This window comes from Symphalangus syndactylus, chromosome 5 (assembly GCF_028878055.3).
Source record: "Symphalangus syndactylus isolate Jambi chromosome 5, NHGRI_mSymSyn1-v2.1_pri, whole genome shotgun sequence".
NCBI classification, from domain to species: Eukaryota; Metazoa; Chordata; class Mammalia; order Primates; family Hylobatidae; genus Symphalangus; species Symphalangus syndactylus.
The window spans coordinates 38532168-38552034 of record NC_072427.2 but is presented as its reverse complement, the minus strand read 5'-3'; the positions used below and the strand labels follow the sequence as shown (position 1 = coordinate 38552034).

At 39.2% G+C, this 19867-nt stretch overlaps 1 protein-coding gene and 1 long non-coding RNA gene across 15 annotated transcripts in view; one reads left to right on the top strand and one right to left on the bottom strand.

Annotated features, from left to right (window-relative positions):
* IQCH (IQ motif containing H) overlaps window positions 1–8893 on the top strand; it is a 256651-nt gene extending 247758 nt beyond the window's left edge. For 13 of the 14 annotated variants that reach the window (XM_055278015.2, XM_055278018.2, XM_063638818.1 and 10 more), the window contains 2 exons: window positions 2540–2648; window positions 8569–8893. In XM_055278015.2, the coding sequence (XP_055133990.2) occupies window positions 2540–2648; window positions 8569–8682 (223 nt within the window). In that variant the 3' untranslated portion in view covers window positions 8683–8893. Of the gene's footprint in view, window positions 1–674; window positions 2062–2539; window positions 2649–8568 lie in introns of those variants that run through there. The other variant, XR_010120697.1, reaches the window with a different exon arrangement.
* Window positions 1–19867, bottom strand: part of LOC129482354 (uncharacterized) — a 110929-nt gene that overhangs the window by 81877 nt on the left and 9185 nt on the right. The window contains exon 3 of the long non-coding RNA XR_010120699.1: window positions 7118–7234. This is a non-coding gene — a long non-coding RNA (uncharacterized lncRNA). The remainder of the gene's footprint in view (window positions 1–7117; window positions 7235–19867) is intronic.

Genomic DNA, 19867 nt, shown 5'->3' with positions numbered 1-19867 from the left:
CCAGGGACACCTCTGGGCATGTGCAGGGAAGGATAAGCCCCTTGCTTCCCAGTGACATTCTGCCCCTCAGCTCCCTCCCTGCCACACCCTTCCTCACCAGAAAATTTGAAAGCATTTTATCAACTGTGCCAGGCACAGTTCTAGGTGCTGGGGAAACAGCAATGAGCCCTGCCCTCAGGAAGCTGCCACTCTAGAGGGGTGGGCATACAGTAAACAAGTAAACAGGTAAACGTGGTCTAGTATGTCAACTGCTGACAAGCCATGAAAGGGGAACAGCAGTTCACTAGTAGCTGGAAGATCAGAGATTAAATACTTCCCATTTCACTCTCCCCAAACTTGACACGGTGATGTCAGGGCTGGGCAGAACATAGGCCATCGGGAATTACCGGGACTAGGAGAACCAAGCAGTCATCTAGATTTGAAGTTAGCAAGCATGGGAATAACAAATTTGTATTTTCCCAACTTATGAATCCAGTTAAGCAGGCAACATTCAAGGTCCAAGTATATTTCTAAGCCCAGGAATTCAGACAGATGGGTTAGTTAGGTACAAAGAACTAGAAATCAGAACCTAGAGATATGAACTCTGTCTTAGTGGGTACCAGCTGGCATGAAAGATTAACTACAAAGGAGAAGCTGGGACACGACTGGAACCAGACAAACCCTTTTGTATATAGGATGAGGCTGGGAGAGGTGAGCTTCCTTCGGGTGATGGGAGAAGAGCAACCAGACAGGCCAAACACTGGACCCAGGATTCAGATGCGTGGAGGTCATCCTGAGAAGCAACCAGCTCATACCATCAGGAAAGTTCCAACCGCAAAGAGTAAAGGGACAACCTGAAAGCTAGGTCGTGGGGAGCTTGACCAGAGGCACTCAGAGAGGAGGCCACTTTTGGAGACCCCGGCTGGTAGGGGGTGGCATGAGGAAAGCCTTTCAGCAGGCAGCAGAGCTCAGCAGAGGCTGACACTCAGGAGCAGGACTTGTGTCCTGGAATTGATGGGATGAGACAGGGGTAGTATCACCCAGGCAGAGGCAGGGTTCATGAGGTATGGGCCACAGGAAGAGCAGTGCAGGTGGGTACTCAGGCATAGAGGAACCAGGCAAGAGGAAAACCATCACAGAAAGTAGGAGATAGAGGAAGAGCCTGTTTCATGAACTGAGAAACTCCCAGTCATCAAACTGACCTAGCAGCAAGGTGGATTTGATGCTGAAACCTACAGAATTAATAATTAGACTGGTAACCAAGAGGAACTTGCCCAGCTGTCCCTACATCTGTACCTGAGATTTCAGGCAAGGATGCCTTGACCTGCAGGCTAGTTTCAATGGTAGAAATGGTCCTACTGGTGTACCTTCTAGATGGTTATTGCTATTCACACATCCTTCAGGGAGGGCACAGTTGACATGGACCTCTGGAAAGCCTTTAGTCCTTTTCTACTGTTTTCTGCCCATCTTAATCTCATCCCTAACTGCAGTCATAGAACCACAGAATGTTAGAGCAGGGAAGGGCCTCAGAATTAACTGATCCTCATAGACGGGAAACTGAGGCTTAGAGAGGGGCAGTGATTTGCCTGGGTCACACAGCAGGTGGTCTGTCTCCTGATCCTGAACTTACTGTTCTTTTCACTACACCACAAAGCCTACACTGAGTGACCACCTTATATAGGGAGCCCTATAATGCTACAGGATAGTTTGCAAGCTGTCTCTGAAATCTTAAAGTGGATGTTCAGGTTTATAAAGACGGCTGTTCATGAACAGGGCACATTCTCCTCTGAACATAGGCAGGACACTCTCATTAAGTGATAGGAATCACTTGTACCCGTGAAATAGAAAGTAAGCCCCAGACAAAAGACTCCAGAATACTGAGATGCAAATGTCTGCATAGACAAGGAAATCATTTGGCAAGGATCACACTTAGCGACAGTTCTCCTAAAGTAACTTAAACCATTTTTTTTTATTATTATACTTTAAGTTCTAGGGTACCTGTGCACAACGTGCAGGTTTGTTACATATGTATCCATGTGCCATGCTGGTGTCCTGCACCCATTAACTCGTCATTTACATTAGGTATGTCTCCTAATGCTATTCCTCCCCCCTCCCCCCACCCCACGACAGGCCCCAGTGTGTGATGTTCCCCACCCTGTGTCCAAATGTTCTCATTGTTCAATTCCCACCTATGGGTGAGAACATGCAGTGTTTGGTTTTCTGTCCTTGCGATAGTTTGCTGAGAATGATGGGCTTAAACCATTTTGAAAATGAACTCGTACAACATCCTAGCTCAGTGGTAGACTTTCGCTAGAAATGACCTACCCTATTGCTATATTCTGCTAAGTTGATTAATAAAAAATATTTATTACGCAAATCCTTTTTGTTGACAAGTTAAAATGGAGTCTCATCTTTCATATCTCCCTGAAGATTGCCACCTTGTGAGATTGAAAATACTCATTAAATTCCATCACCAGACAGGCACAAATGAGAGGGTGATTGTTTTTAAGCATGTGAGGGGAATCATTGGTAAACTCATTTGTTTGGATATCATTAACAGAACAATCGGCGAGGATCTCCAGGGGGTCCTCATGACCTTTGCTCGCAATCTCTTCATCATCCATCAAGAAATATCAGCACCTAATATGCAAGGCGAGACCAATTTTAAGGTGAGGTGTTAATTAACTAACCATTCTGGTTAATTTCTATACAAGGGCTGAAAATACCTCATGCTGTATTGTAAACAAGTGCTAAACCATCTTTTTTTTTATTTTAAGCAGTACATATTTTACAGTGTGCAAGGTCAATACTGTAAGGTTCCCACTGAAGCCGTTAGTTAAATTTAATAGTTTGAAACTTTTTCTTTGAAATAGAGTTGACTTTTAACTTGCTGCCATTTTCAAACCCCAGCTCCTAAGATAGCAGAGCTTTCTGATGTTGGACGTGAGTCTGAAATGTCACAGTGGAACCAAAACAGAGATTGTCACAACCAAAAATTGCGTATGTTATCTATCTATATTCCAGATAATACAAGGTCTGACTAGTGATTCCTGGGAAGCCCTAGTTTCTACAGCCAGAGAAGTTCTAAGACCCAAGAAAGCAACGTGTGTTAGGGAGAAGCAGAAAATATAGCATGTATGTGGGCCATCTACCCCACCTGTTTTTCCATCGTGGGTTGGATTATTTCACTACTAACCTTTAGAAGCCTCCTTATGACCTTTAAAGATGGTCCCTCAAATCCAGTTGTGTATAATTGACTAGAAGTCTCCAAACTCCAAACTACAGGAACAAGGTCTGTATGGGAGTTTCTGAAATACTGTCTGAACAGAGATGATCACGTGGTATTGAACAGCAAGGTATGAATCTGATTCCCAGCCTAGGCCTTCATTAATTCAAAGGACACAATCAGAAACCACGTGGTTTTTCTCCTAAATGGAAAGTCCAACAAAAGCTTAATAGAAATGTAATTTTAATACATTTTTGATTCAAGCTAGGGCCTAACTCCTTTAGTAACAGTAACAATAACGTGATTTTATGAGCTGGAAGAATGACCACTGCTTTCCCTACAACATGATTGAGAAGATTCAAGAAAAGACAGACCAAATGTTACATCAATGTTCACTGGTCCTAAAGGATCTATGCTCGTCGTTTACTGTGTGGTTTTTTTTTTTTTTTAGAGACGGGATATCTCACTGTCTTGCCTAGGCTGGTCTCAAGCTCCTGAGCTCAAGGGATCGTCTGTCTTGGCCTTTCAAAGTGCTGGGATTACAGGCATGAGCCACCTTGCCCAGCCTATCATTTACATTTTAAGTTCCTGCTAGCTAGTAGCATCATCTTATCTGTTAGTGCCATGTGCAAAACTTTGAGCCTCTCTGCATTTGATCCATTCAGTCTGTCCAAATATAGCTAATAATCAGAATCAGATGCTTTAACCTCAAATGCTTTCAGACTAAGTTGATTCTGGGCTTGTCTCGCTGTTGGCAGTCAACCGCCTTTGACAAAATGAAAGCTATTTCTCTGCCCTTTCTCTGACTTTCAAAATCATAAAAAGTCAGATGTTCTCAGGTAGCTTTTAATTATGTCGTGGTTTCTAGCCTTCTCATATGAATGTTTGTTTTCTTGATTTTTACTCATGTTAGGTCTAAAGGCAAAAACTTTCAATCTCAGTAATATAGGTACAATAACAAAAACTTGAAGCAGTGGAATAGATTCATCTTTGCTAGTATTTTCTGTCTTCTACTTAGTGGCATTGTGGTAGGTATTTTCAGTTTTTAAACAAGGATTTACCAGCAAAGTAAAGGCTAAATAAAAATAGAAGGTGATTGAGGCTGGGCACAGTGGCTCATGCCTGTAATTCCAGCACTTTGAAAAGCTGAGGTGGGCAGATTGCTTGATCCCAGGAGTTCAAGACCAGCCTGGGCAACATGGTGAAACCCCATCTCTACAAAAATTAGCCAGGTGTGGTGGCTCATGCCTGTAGTCGCAGCTACTTGGGGGGCTGAGGTGGGAGAATCACTGGAGCCCAGGAGGTTGAGGCTGCAGTGAGTCTGGGTGATGGGAATAAAAATAAAAAAAAAGGAAGATGATGCAGCAAATGCATTTAACAAAATTTAACATTCTTTTCTGATAAAAACATTCAACAAAGTAAAAATAGAAGGTAACTTCCTCAACCTTATAAGGACATCTACCAAAAAACCCACAGCTGACATATAGTTAACATTGCAAGACCAAAAGCCTTCTCGCCAAGATTAGGAACAAGACAAGGGTGTCTGCTCTTGCCACCTCTATTCATCATTGTACTAGAGTTCTGGACAGAGAAATTAGGCAAGAAAAGGAAATAAAAGGCGCTGAGTGCAGTGGCCCCCACCTGTAATCCCAGCACTTTGGGAGGCCAAGGTGGGAGGATTACTTGCACTCAGGAGTTTGAGACCAGCCTGGGCAACATAGCAAGACCTCATCTCTACTAAGAAGAATAAGAAGGAGAAGGAGAAAAGAAGAAGAAATAAAAGTAAAAGTATCTCTATTTGCAAGTGGCAAATTCTTGTAAATAGAAAATTCTATGAAACAAGAGGATTGCTTGAACCCAGGAGTTTGAAACCAGCCTAGGCAACATAGGCAGACCCCATCTAAAAATTAAAAAATTAGCCAGGTGTGGTGGCACACACCTGTGGTCCCAGCTACTCAGGAGGCTGAGATGGGAGGATGGCCTGAGTCAGGTAGGTTGAGGCTGCAGTGAGCCATGATCTGCACTCCAGCCTGGGTGACAGAGTAAGACCTAGTCTCAAAAAAAAAAAAAAAAAGAAAGAAAGAAAAGAAAATCCTAAAGAACCCATCAACAAGTTTATAAGACATAAAATCAGTATACAAAAGACAATTATATTTGTGTAATGAATAATGCAAAAATAAATTTTTAAAAATTTCAAGTTACAATAGCATCAAAAAGAATAAAACATTTAAGAATAATTTTTTTTTCTTTTTTGAGACAGAGTCTCACTCTGTCACCCAGGCTGGAGTGCATTGATGCGATCTCGGCTCACTGCAACCTCTGCCTTCCAGGTTCAAGCAATTCTGCTGCCTCAGCCTCCTGAGTAGTTGGGATTACAAGCACGCACCACCATGCCCGGCTAATTTTTTATATTTTTAGTACAGATGGGGTTTCATGTTGGTCAGGCTGACCTTGAACTCCTGACCTCGTGATCCACCTGCCTCGGCCTCCCAAAGTGCTGGGATTACAGGCGTGAACCACCACGCCTGGCCAGGAATAAATTTAACAGAAGAAGTGCAAGATTTTTGCAGTGAAAACTATAAGACATGGGTGAAAGAAATTAAAGAAGACCTAAATAAACAGAAAGACAGTCTGTATTCATCCAATAGAAGACAATAATGCTAAGATGCTGACATTCCCAAATTGATCTATAGATTCAATATAATTCTTATCAAAATCCCAGCTGGCTTTTTTGCAGAAATTGACAAGATGATCCTAAAATTCGTATGGAAACATAAGAGACCCAGAATAACCAAAATAATCTCAAAAAGAAGAATGAAGTTGGAGAACTCACACTTCTCAATTTAAAAACTTACTACAAAGCTACAGTAATCAAGACAGTGTTGTACTGGCATAAGAATAGAGATATAGATCAATGGCATAAAATTGAGTCTGAAATAAACCCATACATAATGGCCAATAATTTTTGGAAAGGGTGCTGAAACAATTCAATGGAGAAAAAATATTTTTTAAATAAATGGCACATGCAAATATTAAGTTGGACCTCTGCCTCACATCATATATAAAAATTAAGTTAAAATGGGCCGGGCGCAGTGGCTCACACCTGTAATCCCAGCACTTTGGGAGGCCGAGGCGGGCGGATCACCTGAGGTCAGGAGTTCGAGACCAGCCTGGCCAACATGGTGAAACCCCGTCTCTACTAAAAATATAAAAATTAGCCAGGCATGGTGGCGTGCACCTGTAATCCCAGCTACTCAGGAGGCTGAGGCAGGAGAATCACTTGAACTCAGGAGGCAAAGGTTGTTGTGAGCTGAGATCGCACCACTGCACTCCAACCTGGGCGACAGAGCGAGATTCCGTCTCAAAAAAAACAAAATTGCGTTAAAATGGATCAAATATTTAAATGTAAGAGCTAATACTGTAAAACTCTCAGGAAAAAACATACGTATAAACCTTCATGACCTTGGGTTAGCAATAGTTTCTTAGGCATGGTGCCTAAAGCACAAGCAACCAAAATAAAAATAGATAAATCAGACCTCATCAAAATTTAAAACTTTGTGCATCAAAGAACACTATCAAGAAAGTAAAAGGTCAGCCCACAGAAAGGGAAATAATATTTGTAAATCATATTGGTAAGGCATAGTATTCACAATATACAAAGTACTCTTACAACTCAACTACAGAAAGACAAATAACCCAATTTTAAAAGGGAGCAAAGGATTTGAATAGACATTTCTTCAGAGGAGATATGCAGGCCAACTGCAGTGGCTCACACCTGTAATCCCACCACTTTGGGAGGCTGAAGCGGGAGGATCATTTGAGGCCAGGAGTTTGAGACTAGCCCAGGAAACAGAGTGAGACCTCATCTCCACGAAAACTTATTTTTAGTTAGCCAGGCATGGTGGCACATACCTGTAGTTCTCGCTGCTCAGGAGGCTGAGGGGGGAGAATTGCTTGAGCCCAGAAGGTCAAAGCTGTAGTGAGTCATAAGCACACCACTGCACTCCAGCTGGGGTGATAGAGCAAGACCTTGTCTCAAAAAAAAAAAAAAAAAAGATGTACAAATGGCCAATAAGTATATGAAAGAATGCTCAACATCATAAGTTATTAGGGAAATACAAATCAAAGCCACAGTGAAACATTTCATACCTAACAAGATGGCTACAGTTAAATAAAAAGGCAATAACAAGTGTTGGTGAGGATACGGAGAAACCAGAACCCTCATATATTGCTGGTAAGAATTTAAAATTGTATCACAGATATGTAAAGCTTAGCAGTTTGTAAAAAAAATTAAGTGTAAAATTACCATATGACCCGGCAATTCCATTTCTAGGTATATGTCTAAGAATATTGAAAACGTTCACACAAAAACGTGTACATTAATGTTAATAGAAGGAATATTCATAATAGCCAAAAATTAGAAACAACCCAAATGTCCATCGCCTAAGAAATAAGTGAATTTTATTATATTCTATGGATAATATTTTATATAATGGGATATTATTCACCTCTATAAAAGAAATAATAAAGTACTGATCCATGCTGCAACGTGGACGAACCTTGAAAACATTATGCTAGGTAAAAAGCCATTCACAAAAGGTCACATATTGTATGGTTTCATTTATATGAAATGTGCAGAAGAGGTAGATCCGTAGAGACAGAAATAGATTAGTGGTTGCCAGGGGCTGAGGGAGTGGGATGAAATGGGGAGTGACCGCTAATGGGGACAGAGTTTCTATTTGGGGTGATGAAAATGTTCTGCAATTATATAGTAGTGATGGATACTTGCAAATATACTAAAAACCACTGAATTGTATACTTTATAAGGGTGAATTTTATGGTATGGGAATTATACCTCAATAAAATATAAATAAAGTAAATGGGAATGTGTCATTTTTTTCTTCCGAGCAACCAATGGAAATAAACCCTCCCATCAGCCTATTAGCCCTCATTTTAGGGTGACTAGACCAATGCTTCTCAAATTATCCATAATAAGGAAACTATTTGTTTTATTTTGATTTTATCTATCATGGATCAACATTTTTTAACAAAATAGAAGAAAATTTAATTACTAGAAAAATACGTTTAAAAAAATTAAAGATATACAATTTAGAAGCCCAATGTTTTTATTATTAGACATAATAGGCATAAAAATTCTAAAAAGTTTTCCAAATTCTTACTCTCAATTTTTTTACTCATTTCAGCAAGACTGGTAAGCCATAATCTGTAGACAAATGCCAGTCGGTAGAATACATTCTGAATAGAACTGATCTAAACCATGGTGAATTCCCAAAAGGACCAGATGCTTGGGGGAGAGGGATTGTAAGAGGTCTTTAAGTAATAAATATTGTCTTTATTTACAGACCACCGTTGCTGATATTGAAACTATTCTAAGAGTAACAAAGGAAAACAAAATGAGATTTGAAGAGGAACAACAGTCCAAAGATGATAAAAACCTCTCTAAACCCAAGAAATGATCCTGGAATACAGTACATAACATTTTGGATCCCAGTCTGGAATAAAAAGGGCAATTTTTTTTTCTGTTAGAAATAAAAGCCAGGGGAAATTGGTTTGCTTTGTGTGCTAGGAGGTGAATCAGAACAGATTATAATGAAATGCTCTTTTTAAAACATTGTTTATTAAGTGATCTTATTTTATTTATTAAACCAAAACTTATTTGTGTTTTCATTTGAGAGTGTTGAACAATCCCTTCTTCTTCTCAAACTCAGAAAAAAGTAATCTGATAAAAGAAGAAAGTTAAAAGTCTTACTGATATCACCTCCACATTTACTTCCTCATAGGCCTCAGGATTATACAGCTTTTATTTTTTATGTTTTATAAAGTTTTCTCCTATTTCTAATAGTCATTGATCTTCTGCATTTATAGGTTTGAATAAAGGCTTAAGCATTGCTATTTGTCAAAACACAAATGCCTTTTTTTCAAAGCTTCAAATTATATTGAAATTATATTTATATGAATTTTTAAGTGACTATCATTCATCGTGTTTTTGTTATACCAAGCCACTATTGTCTGCTATTGTTGCCATTTTTCAAAAAGTAGGATAAGCCAGCATCTAGTTAACCAAAGCATCAGAATGTATCTAGGTGGCAGTATCTGCTCTTAGTTTAAGATGGAGTGTAACTCGAGCTCTGTAGCTTGAATAAACATTTGTATTCTCTAGTTCTCCATTTAATACAGCAGTAGGATTTTTTCAAGTTTAGTTCAACATTACACTACCTTTAAAAAGGCAGATTAAGATTGGAGTAGTGCTGACTCTAACTTTCAGCATTCACTTCATAATTGTCCAAAAATATTTCTACATCAGCGAGCTTTACTGAAGGGTGAAATAAAAGCAAATTACAACACCAAAACCATGTATTGTTTTAAAGAATGACCTTTATGTCTATAAAAATATTTTAGTGTATTGGGGAAAGGAAGAGGATTTTTACCTGTGGAATTTCAATAATTTGTTAACTGTGATTCAGCCACAGGCTAAGAGTTTCTGTAATAAAATTAACATTTGTGTGTGTCAGCTTTTGTTTTGCTATAGTTGGAAATACATTAATTAGCCAGGTTTCCTGCCTGTGCTAGGTACAACACTGACCTCTTTTTCTTGCCAGATCTCTAGTCCATTCGAGGGGCCCATTGTTCAGACACTTGACAGATAGAAAGTACTACATGCCCATTAGAGTCGCGCCTCGATTGAAGCCAGAGCAACATAAGGTCCAAGAGACTCATTAGTTCACTGGCACAATCGTGTCCTGAGAGTAAATGAAACCCTCTGTCTCCTTATGGCTCTCATCTGCTCTGGACTTTAAAAGAAAACTGTCTCCGTTTTGTTCGGCACAGTAGTAGATCATTCACATGGCGAGAGCCCCTGCTTAACAGTACAAAACTGTTAAATCTATCGGGAAGTTTTGCATGTGAATTTTGATTAGCACTCCCGAGGCTCAAGCTGCTGGCAATAGCGAAACGAGTTCGCCATCCTACACCATTGTTTTACTCACTTGATTGGTTTCTCAAACAATGCCACTTTCCTCCTTTGCAGCTATCATTTGCATATACCACAGAATTCAGACCTGTGAAAGTGATTGGGAGCAGGGTTCTCTACCTAAACATCTACAGCTTCAAAATTAAAGGAGAAAAATTGGTATAATAAAACAATCACTTCAAGTAATTAAGTGGAAGAAGCCAGAGGACCAGATTAAATTAGTGACATGTTTTAATTACAGAACATTTGAAAAGAAGCAATAGTCCATTATCTTTTAACACATATATGTTACATAGATACTGTGCTCTTGGTAAACTAAGGCACGTTTGAAAAAAGAATCATTTATATGTGTACAATATCTAAAGTATCCTAAATATAATTTAGTCACGATGAATTAATTACTGAGCTTTTGCTCTTCTAAATAGGAAACCGAAATATTTGGTGGTAAGAGGATTTTGGGGAAATGATATACCATTTTCCAGGAAGTTTTTGAGAGAAGCACACATTAAACAATAGAGGTGGCTTTGTATGAGAAATGACCCATTATTTAACGTTGAATGTTTGCAGTGGTTGGAGAGCATTATTGGATATAAGTATCTCCTTTAATATATTACCTATTTTATATTGACTTTAAAGAAACCGAGATTATAATATTAAATGTGCTACTGCCCACCTGTGCTGCCTACCTACTTAGTGACCTTTCCGTAAGCTACTTACAGTTACCTATAGAACAAACTGGGGGCTGGGGATGTACTGTGCTGGAAGCTTCATATACATTATTTTATTGCATCTTTCCAAAAACTCCATGCATGTAGGTACGACGACTATTCTCATTTTACATATAAGGAAGTTGAGACAGTGAGAGTGTCTCACCCTACGTCTCAGGCTAAATGAAAAGAAATTTGGGATTTGCTGTCTTTTACCACAAATTCCAGCATGTTGTACAAAGTAGAGGGTTTAGTTTCACTTGTCCCAGATCATCCAAGGGATATGCACATTTTTAGAATAACAAATTCTAGTGTGTTGCTTAAAACATAGAAAAAAACAGGTTAACTTATGCATACTTCCTGCTAATGAAATGAGCTTGTACAACTGACAGCATGGTAAGGCATTGCAATTATGTGATCAAAGTCAGAAGAAAAAAATAGTGTCAGTGGAATTCTCCTGTGGTGATGGATCTGTAAGACTGGTGGAGAATGACGTTGGAAAGGCGTAGAATTTGGAAGCTGGGAAGTCATGCCCTGAAGTTTCGAGAGATGGGTATAAGGTTAAGAAATCACAGAAGCATTGGGAAAGGCTTCCAACAAAATGTAGAATAGCCTGGAAGGAGTTTGGGGAGAATTATTTCAGCTATGTCATCCTAAGAATTGTAAGCGTCCTATTTTTTAAGTATAAAAATACGTATTTTATCACAAGTAATATGTTAGTAACCATCTGATAGCTTTAACAATTAATAATCATTTGTATTCATTTGGCACCTTTCTTCCAAAGAGCTCAAAGCACTTTACATTTGTTATCTCATTAATTCCCAACACTGTCCCTGTGGGGAAGGTAATAAGTATTTTAACATTTAAATGTTTATCTTTCAGAATTTCTCAAGCATACATTAATTATATTTCCAAAAATGTAAATGTTCATTAGTTTTATTTTACTGTTCCTCTGGCTTTAATGTGCATAACAAATTTGTGCAACTCTTTAAATGTACTAATCATGGTAAATCCCATCTGGAAAACCGTAAATGAAGTTGCCAAGATAATGTGAGGGTGGCAGCTGGGGGAGGGGGGAAGCATTGGACTTCACTTTTCTTGCTGGAAGAAGTTTGGATCAACCCATCTCAATGGGCTCTTCTGTATCTTCTCCACATATAATTCCTTCCAAGAGGTGTGCCACAGGAAGCTCAGGACTGCATCTAAGAGCTTGGAGCCGAGAGAGCTACTATTTATACCATTGTTTTATTAATGACTTCATCAATGGGGAACAGAAACTTGAGGCATGCTGTTACGAATTACATCCCAAAGAGTCACAGAATAATAAGGGCCAGCCCTCCCTGTCTCGGGCCTGGTCATACTTTCCTCAATTTTCTAAGTAGAAAAATGGCAGAGCATAGTACCTGCTCCTCAGGGAAGCAGTCGAGATGAATTGGCCAATGTTGGCAGAGTGTTTCAAAGATGAAGCGTTCTATATAAATGTTTATTATTATTACATGGCTACTTCAAATGGAAGTTCTAACTTTGAAATGTGATTATACACTTTCCAAAAAAAACCCTTCATAACCACATATATAGGTTTATTTTTCACTCTAACAGTCTAACTCATGGTTGTGAAACTTTATTGCAGTTGATGGAGGGCCTTGGCTTTTATTAGTTTTAAACTGCTGGTTTCTGGGGTATTTATGTAAATGAGGGAAAGACACCAAAACAGTAAATAATAAGCACGTCCCTGCTGTTTAAAAATCTGTTGGTGAAAACAACTTTTGTTATAGGAAGACCCTAAACATAGCACAGAAAAATATAGCTTTGCCATTAACATTTTGTTTCACTTTTACAATTGTCACCATATACATGTGCATCACCACACATGCACACACATACACACACACACACACAGGCAGAAAGGAGAGAGAGAAGTCAGCAAAATGCTACATTTTAAGATTTTTTTATTTAACAAACTGTTATAAAGTATACCAGATGGCTAATTATAGCTCCCAGAAACAAACGGCCACACCCAAGTTTACTGCAATCGCCTCATAAGGAATGTTAGGATGAAATCATGGTCCCATAAACTCGACAGCAAAACAGCAGACCTTCCACTGGTTGCGAAATAAACTCCAAATTAAAATTAAAATTTTGATTCATTTAAAGATTCATGCCCAATCGCCTCATAAGGAATGTTAGGATGAAATCATGGTCCCATAAACTCGACAGCAAAACAGCAGACCTTCCACTGGTTGCGAAATAAACTCCAAATTAAAATTAAAATTTTGATTCATTTAAAGATTCATGCCACTTTGTTTCCCAGGAGAGGACACAAAATACTTTGCGATCACTGAAAAACTCAAAATGATTTAGGAACATGCTCTTTGTTTCCAGATTCCCTTTCCACGCTTTTCATTTTCTGGGGCTTTATTTTTCCAAGTTGAATATAAACACATTGCTGAGCCAAAAAATTAGATCATTTGCAACAATAGTGAAGAATCTAAAGGTCTAAATGTTCAATAATAGGGTATTGTTTTAAAAATATGAAATATCTACATTAAAGACTTCTATACAGCCATTCACAAATCATGTTTCTGCACCAACCATACAATCCAGCCATTCCACTCCTAGGTATTTGCCCAAGGGAAAAGAAAGCATATGTCCATACAAAGACTTGCACAGGAATGATCAAAGCAGCTTGGTTTACAATACCCCAAGGCTGGAAACAACCCAAATGTCCATCAGCAGATGAATGAATTAAAAAATACTGGGATATCCATAAAATGGAACACCACTGAGCAATGAAAAGAAATAAACTATTAATAAATCAACAGCATAGAAGAATCTCTATGTTGAATGAAAAAATTCAGACAAAAAAACGTACATACCTATTTAACATTCTAAAACATAAAAACTATAGTAAGTAGTAACCAGGGGATGGGAGACGGGGTGGGAATAGGGTGAGGAGGAGGAGGAACAAGATTACAAAGAGGCAGAAGGAAAATGCTGGGTGATGAATATATTCACTATACTGACATACAAATGATTTATTGGGTATATATAGATGTCAAAACTTATTGTACACGTTAAATGTTGTCAAAGATAAATAAGGCTGGACACTAGTAAAAGTGGTAAGGACAGATTTTAATCAGTAATACACTATTGCAATAGGGAAAAGGGTCCAGTGTAAACTGAATTCAACTTCTAGAGAGGTGACTGGGCATTGTAAGGGGAGAATGAGGGAATAGAAGAGGGGACAGTGGCTGCTCGGTAGAGTCAAGGAAGTGAGAAATAAAAACCAAGAAGCAGGGTTGGTTCATGTGAAACCCATCTGGTTTTGCTAACTGGTACAGAAGTTAGGCTCCTACCCTCCCACAGAGACTGGGAGACGGGGCCCTAATTTAGGATTGGCTATAAGAAAGTTTATTCTTTTTGCAGCCTGGAGTTTTCTCAGGCAGGTATTTTAAGAGGGGGCTAGGGTCATCCTAGGGTTGCAGCCTCGAGCTATTAGAAACTATGTTAATGTTTGTTCAAGTCTTCATAGGCCAAGGTTAAGGCCTGGTCAAGAAGAGGGCTGGGAGGAGCCTGGCTGGAGTTTAGTCAAGGAGAGAATCTTTGTCAATATGTGCAGTTTATGAATGTCAATAATACCTCAAAAAGCTGTTTTTTAAAAATCGTGTATTAGGAGAATATGTTATAAGTGAAATTATATTCATTAAAATAAAATGTTATTACTAAACATATTTTAAAATGTTTTCAATAGCATGAAAACTATTGTTTTTATTCTAAGCGTAATGCCCTTTGTCTAAATACTCTAGAATTCACATCCAGACCATGTCTTTGTTGCCATACCTATTCAACTCTGTGCCATACCACAGAGAATGCATAAAAGGGCAAATGCCTCCACTCACCTGCAAATATTTCGAAGGACAGAGTAGTGATTATGTGGCATCTGTAGGTATTCTAAATGGGTATGGAATATGTATGACATCTATTTTAGATTTAGATGTCTTAGGGTTTTAGTTTCAGCTCTTTCCTTAACAAATAATTTCTCTTCTCTAGTTCTCAGGTTTCTGATACATAAAATAAGAAAGAGGAACCGATATTTAAGCTTCCTTCCAGCTCTGATGTTCCACAATTCTATGCCACCATCATCGATGTATATAAAAGAGATGAAATTGCTGTTGTTGTTGTTTTTTAATTTCTTATTTTTTTTAAATGGAGTCTCACTCTATCATCCAGGCTGGAGTGCAGTGGCGTGAGCTCAGCTCACTGCAACCTCTGCCTCCTGGGTTCATGAGATTCTCCTGCCTCAGCTTCCTGAGTAGCTGGGATTACAGGTGTCCACCACCACACCCAGCTAATATTTATATTTTTAGTAGAGACGGGGTTTCACCATGTTGGCCAGGCTGGTCTCAAACTCCCGACCTCAGGTAATCCACCCGCCTCGGCCTCCCAAAGTGCTGGGATCACAGGCAGGAGCCACCGCGCCCGGCCAAAATTTTATATATCATGCAAGGAGGTGGTTTCTTCTTCCAGCTTTCTTCCATTTATTGGAAACAATGGATGAAAATATTTTGAAAATACTTTGCCCCTTAAACACCCCCATCTACTATCCAAAAGGCCTATGATTTTAAATGGTTGCAAAATACTGCATCATTTTAGAATAGTTCATTGCAACATATTTTTCTTATGGAAAGGAGCCATATGAAGCCAAATACAACACCTCCTTTAGACTGGGATCATGTCCTTCATTTTTTGGGTTTCAGTCTCGGCACTGAGCTCTCGGTTATTGTTAATCAACAAAACTGATGGAAACATCTTATTTTGAAAGCATTTTTATTTGAACTGATGTCATGTATACCTTCTGCACTAGAAGATCTTGATGGAAAAAGATGAAATAGAAATAAGAGGCTGGGCACAGTGGCTCACGCCTGCAATCCCAGCACCTTGGGAGGCCAAGGCGGGTGGATCATGAAGTCAGGAGTTCGAGACCAGCCTGGCCAACACGGTGAAACCCCATCTCTACAAAAAATTCAAAAATTAGCTGGGCGTGGTGGCGGTCACCTGTGGCCCCAGCTACTTGGGAGGCTGTGGCAGGAGAATCGCTTGAACCCAGGAGGCAGAGGTTGCAGTGAGCCGAGACTGCGTCACTGCACTCCAGCCTGGGTGACAGAGCGAGACTCCGTCTCAAAAAAAAAAAAAAGAAATGAGAATAAGAAACTTTAATTGGGCATTTTTGTCCCTGTACAAACCAGAGCATCTCTGGGTAGCTGCAGTGCTGTCTCTGAGCTTTAATATTTGCCTGTACCCAAAAAAAGATGGAAGATGCATTTCATAATATTCCATCTTGCAATATAATCACTGGTGAACTGCATACATGAGATATAATAAAACGGTGAAACTATTTCTACCTCACACCTTTAATCCCATCTTCTAAAGACATCCTAAAATGCCACCATGTTTCCTGGGCACCATCAACCAGCGGGCAGGCACAGCCTTTTTAGGAAGTATTCTGACATTCATGCAGCAAGGCCTGGACAAGGAGCTGAAAGCAAGATGATTCTATATCCCTCTACAAAGACCACACTTGTTATTATGACAAAAACTTATGTGTAAACACTTCTTTGAACTTCATCGCCAAGGCGGAAACCTGTCTGCTCCTTTTATTCTCACTACGGCTCATAGGATCTTGGCACTGACACATGAAAACAAAAACTTATAGATGACATAAGCTTTCAAATATACTCATAAACATTCTTCTTAAGATGACTTTGTCTTTCAGGATGCCTGTAAAGTTTTTGATTTTTCTAATTATGGAAACATACCCTCATTCCAGAAAACAAATAGCGTAACATAGCTTCTTCAAAAACACATAAAAAAAAAAACTTTGTAAAACAGGAAAGCATAAGAAAAAAAATTAAATCAATTTTTATTCCACCACCTGGAGATAACCACTGTCAAGGTTTTGGAGTGTATCTGCTATGATTCCTGCCTAGGTCCTCTGCGTTTGCCATTCCCTCTCCCTGGGACACTCTTCCCTCCGCAGCTTGCCTGGCTCACTCACTTGCTGCATTTTGGTCTCTGCCCAACTCTCACCAGACCAGGGGGGCCTCCCTTACCACCCTCATAAAGTAGTAACACTATTACTCTCTATTATCTTACTCTATTTTTCTTCAAAGCCAATTAACAATGTGTGGTATTTTGTAATATCACACAATACATACGTTACTTCATTATCTGTCTCACCCAATGGATTGTAAATTTAAAGATATACATATGTTGGCCAGGTACAGTGGCTCATGCCTTTAATCCCAGCACTTTGGGAGGCCGAGGCAGGTGGATCACCTGAGGTCAGGAGTTCGAGACCAGCCTGGCCAACATGGTGAAACCCCATCTCTACTACAAATACAAAATTAGCTGGGTGTGGTGGTGCATGCCTGTAATCCCAGTTAGTAGGGAGGCTGAGGCAGGAGGATCACTTGAACCTGGGAGGCAGAGGTTGCAGTGAGCCAAGATCATGCCACTGCACTCCAGCCTGGGAGACAGTGAGACTCCGTCTCAAAAGAAAAAAAAAGTATGTATATAAACAAATGTATATATATAAACACACATATATACACATACATATCTCCTAGAACATTCTCTCTTAGTAGTAACAGTTGCTTGCTTAATATATACTGCATTTATTCTTTTATCATTTTGAGTTTCTATTACACAGATTCTTTTTTCTTTGCATATATAAACTTAGAAATAGGATCATCCCAGACATAGTGTACAGACTGTGTTTTTTACTTAGCAGTAAATTATCAAGATACATTGGAAATTCTTACCCAGTGAGATTTTAATAATGGCATAAGGATGTTAAAAATTCCCTATTGTCTCACACTTGTAATCCCAGCACTTTGGGAGGCCGAGGCGGGCAGATCACGAGGTCAGGAGATCGAGACCACGGTGAAACCCCGTCTCTACTAAAAATACAAAAAAATTAGCCGGGCGTGGTGGCGGGCGCCTGTAGTCCCAGCTACTTGGAGAGGCTGAGGCAGGAGAATGGCGTGAACTTGGGAGGAGGAGCTTGCAGTGAGCCGAGATTGCGCCACTGCACTCCAGCCTGGGCGACAGAGCGAGACTCCGTCTCAAAAAAAATAAAAAATAAAAAAATAAATTCCCTATTGTTAGACTGGTACATGGGCATTTTGATACAGCCATCAAATACATACCATGTTAGCATCAACCCGTTAAGAAAGTTAATATTAATAACACATATTCATACGGTACTTTATAAAGAATTTTCATATCTTGTTTGATCCTACAATAAACTCAAGTAAACAGAGCAGAAACTCAGGTTAAATAATTTCCTTGAAATAATATAACTAGTGTTGGGGAGTCCAGACTCAAAGGTAGGTCTACCTGTCTCTTCACCATACCTCATTGTCCCTGGTTGAAGCCTTCATTTTATAGATAAGTGATCCATGCTTAGAGAAGGGGGAAGTGATGTGACCATAGTCACATGGCTTCTTCAAAAAAGAATAGAGATAAAAACCCAAGACTCCTGACTCCCTGTCCATAGCTCTTGCGACTACTCTGTCTCTCCACCGCATGCTGGCTCAATAAATTAGAACAAAATTCGTAACTTGCTGCACAGTTAAAATGGGGACCAATGCATGCTGTTATCCTTCTCTGAAGATTACTCAGTATATTTGCTTGGTGCTGCAAAGTGCCAACCTGATGACACTTGCAATCCTGAGCTTATTTGATGTGGTTGGGAAGCAAATGAGATTCCAGTGCCCCTGTTGCGCATAGGTGCTCAATGAGCATTTCCTGCATGGTAGGGAAGTGCCCTATATTTGCAGTATTTGATCCAGTTTAACAGCAAGATCCCGTGATAAAATTGGCCTTGTAAAAGTTTTCACCCTAGTTCACACAAAAACAAGATTCTGTGATTATGACTAGCAATTTTTCATGAGGTGATTTATCTGAAGAAAACCTAAAAGGTTTTGAACCATTAAGCATTCGATTTTGGGGAAAAAAAATTAGTGTACAGAAGAATAAACTGAGAAATGAAACAAACTTGTTTCTTGTAATAATTATGAGCAATATCTCAAACTCAGCATCCTTAGACCATTGAGCTATGTAGGATGAATGTGCTAATTAATCAATTACTACCCAACAATGTACGCTGTTTATTTACTGAAATGTACCAGAAACGTGCACAGAACTGGTAATTATTAATCATCTTCAGTAACAAATATGACTCAAGTTCACCTTCATATAATTAATAGAGCATGTAGTTAGCTTTAACATCTTGCTTTATTAGGAATAACAATGAGAAATAAAAAAAGAAGCCGAACCCCAAGTTGTGGTTCACGGAGATGCTGGCTTGGACTAATGTGCATATTATCCATAGCAGCAGCATTACTCATACCCACCCCAATTGCAGCCAGATGCTCTCTAAATTAAAACCTAACTTTTAAAAACTAAACATTTTTGTTTGAATAAAATTTTAGGCTTATAGAAAAGTTGTAAAAACAGTCCAAAGAATCCGCATAACAATCCAAACTTTCCTCAGGTTCCCCAAATCAAACCCGAGTTTTACAGCTTGATAATTTACTTACATTTGGGACCTTTGTTGGGGGTGTCCAAACTTATTAGTACATGGCTTTCCATTTTAAAGATAATCTAAAAGTACTTTTCAATATACATAGAAATAGTTGTTTTACATCAATTTTTAAAAGTAACCTAGTTTTGAAAGTCACTCTTTTGACCGGGCGCAGTGGCTCATGCCTGTAATCCCAGCACTTTGGGAGCCCCAGGCGGGTGGATCACCTCAGGTCAGGAGTTTGAGACCAGCCTGAACAACATGGTGAAACCCCATCTCTACTAAAAATACGTAAAAATACATAAATTAGCTGAGTGCGGTGGCACATGCCTGTAATCATCTACTCCAGAGGCTGACACAGGAGAACTGCTTGAACC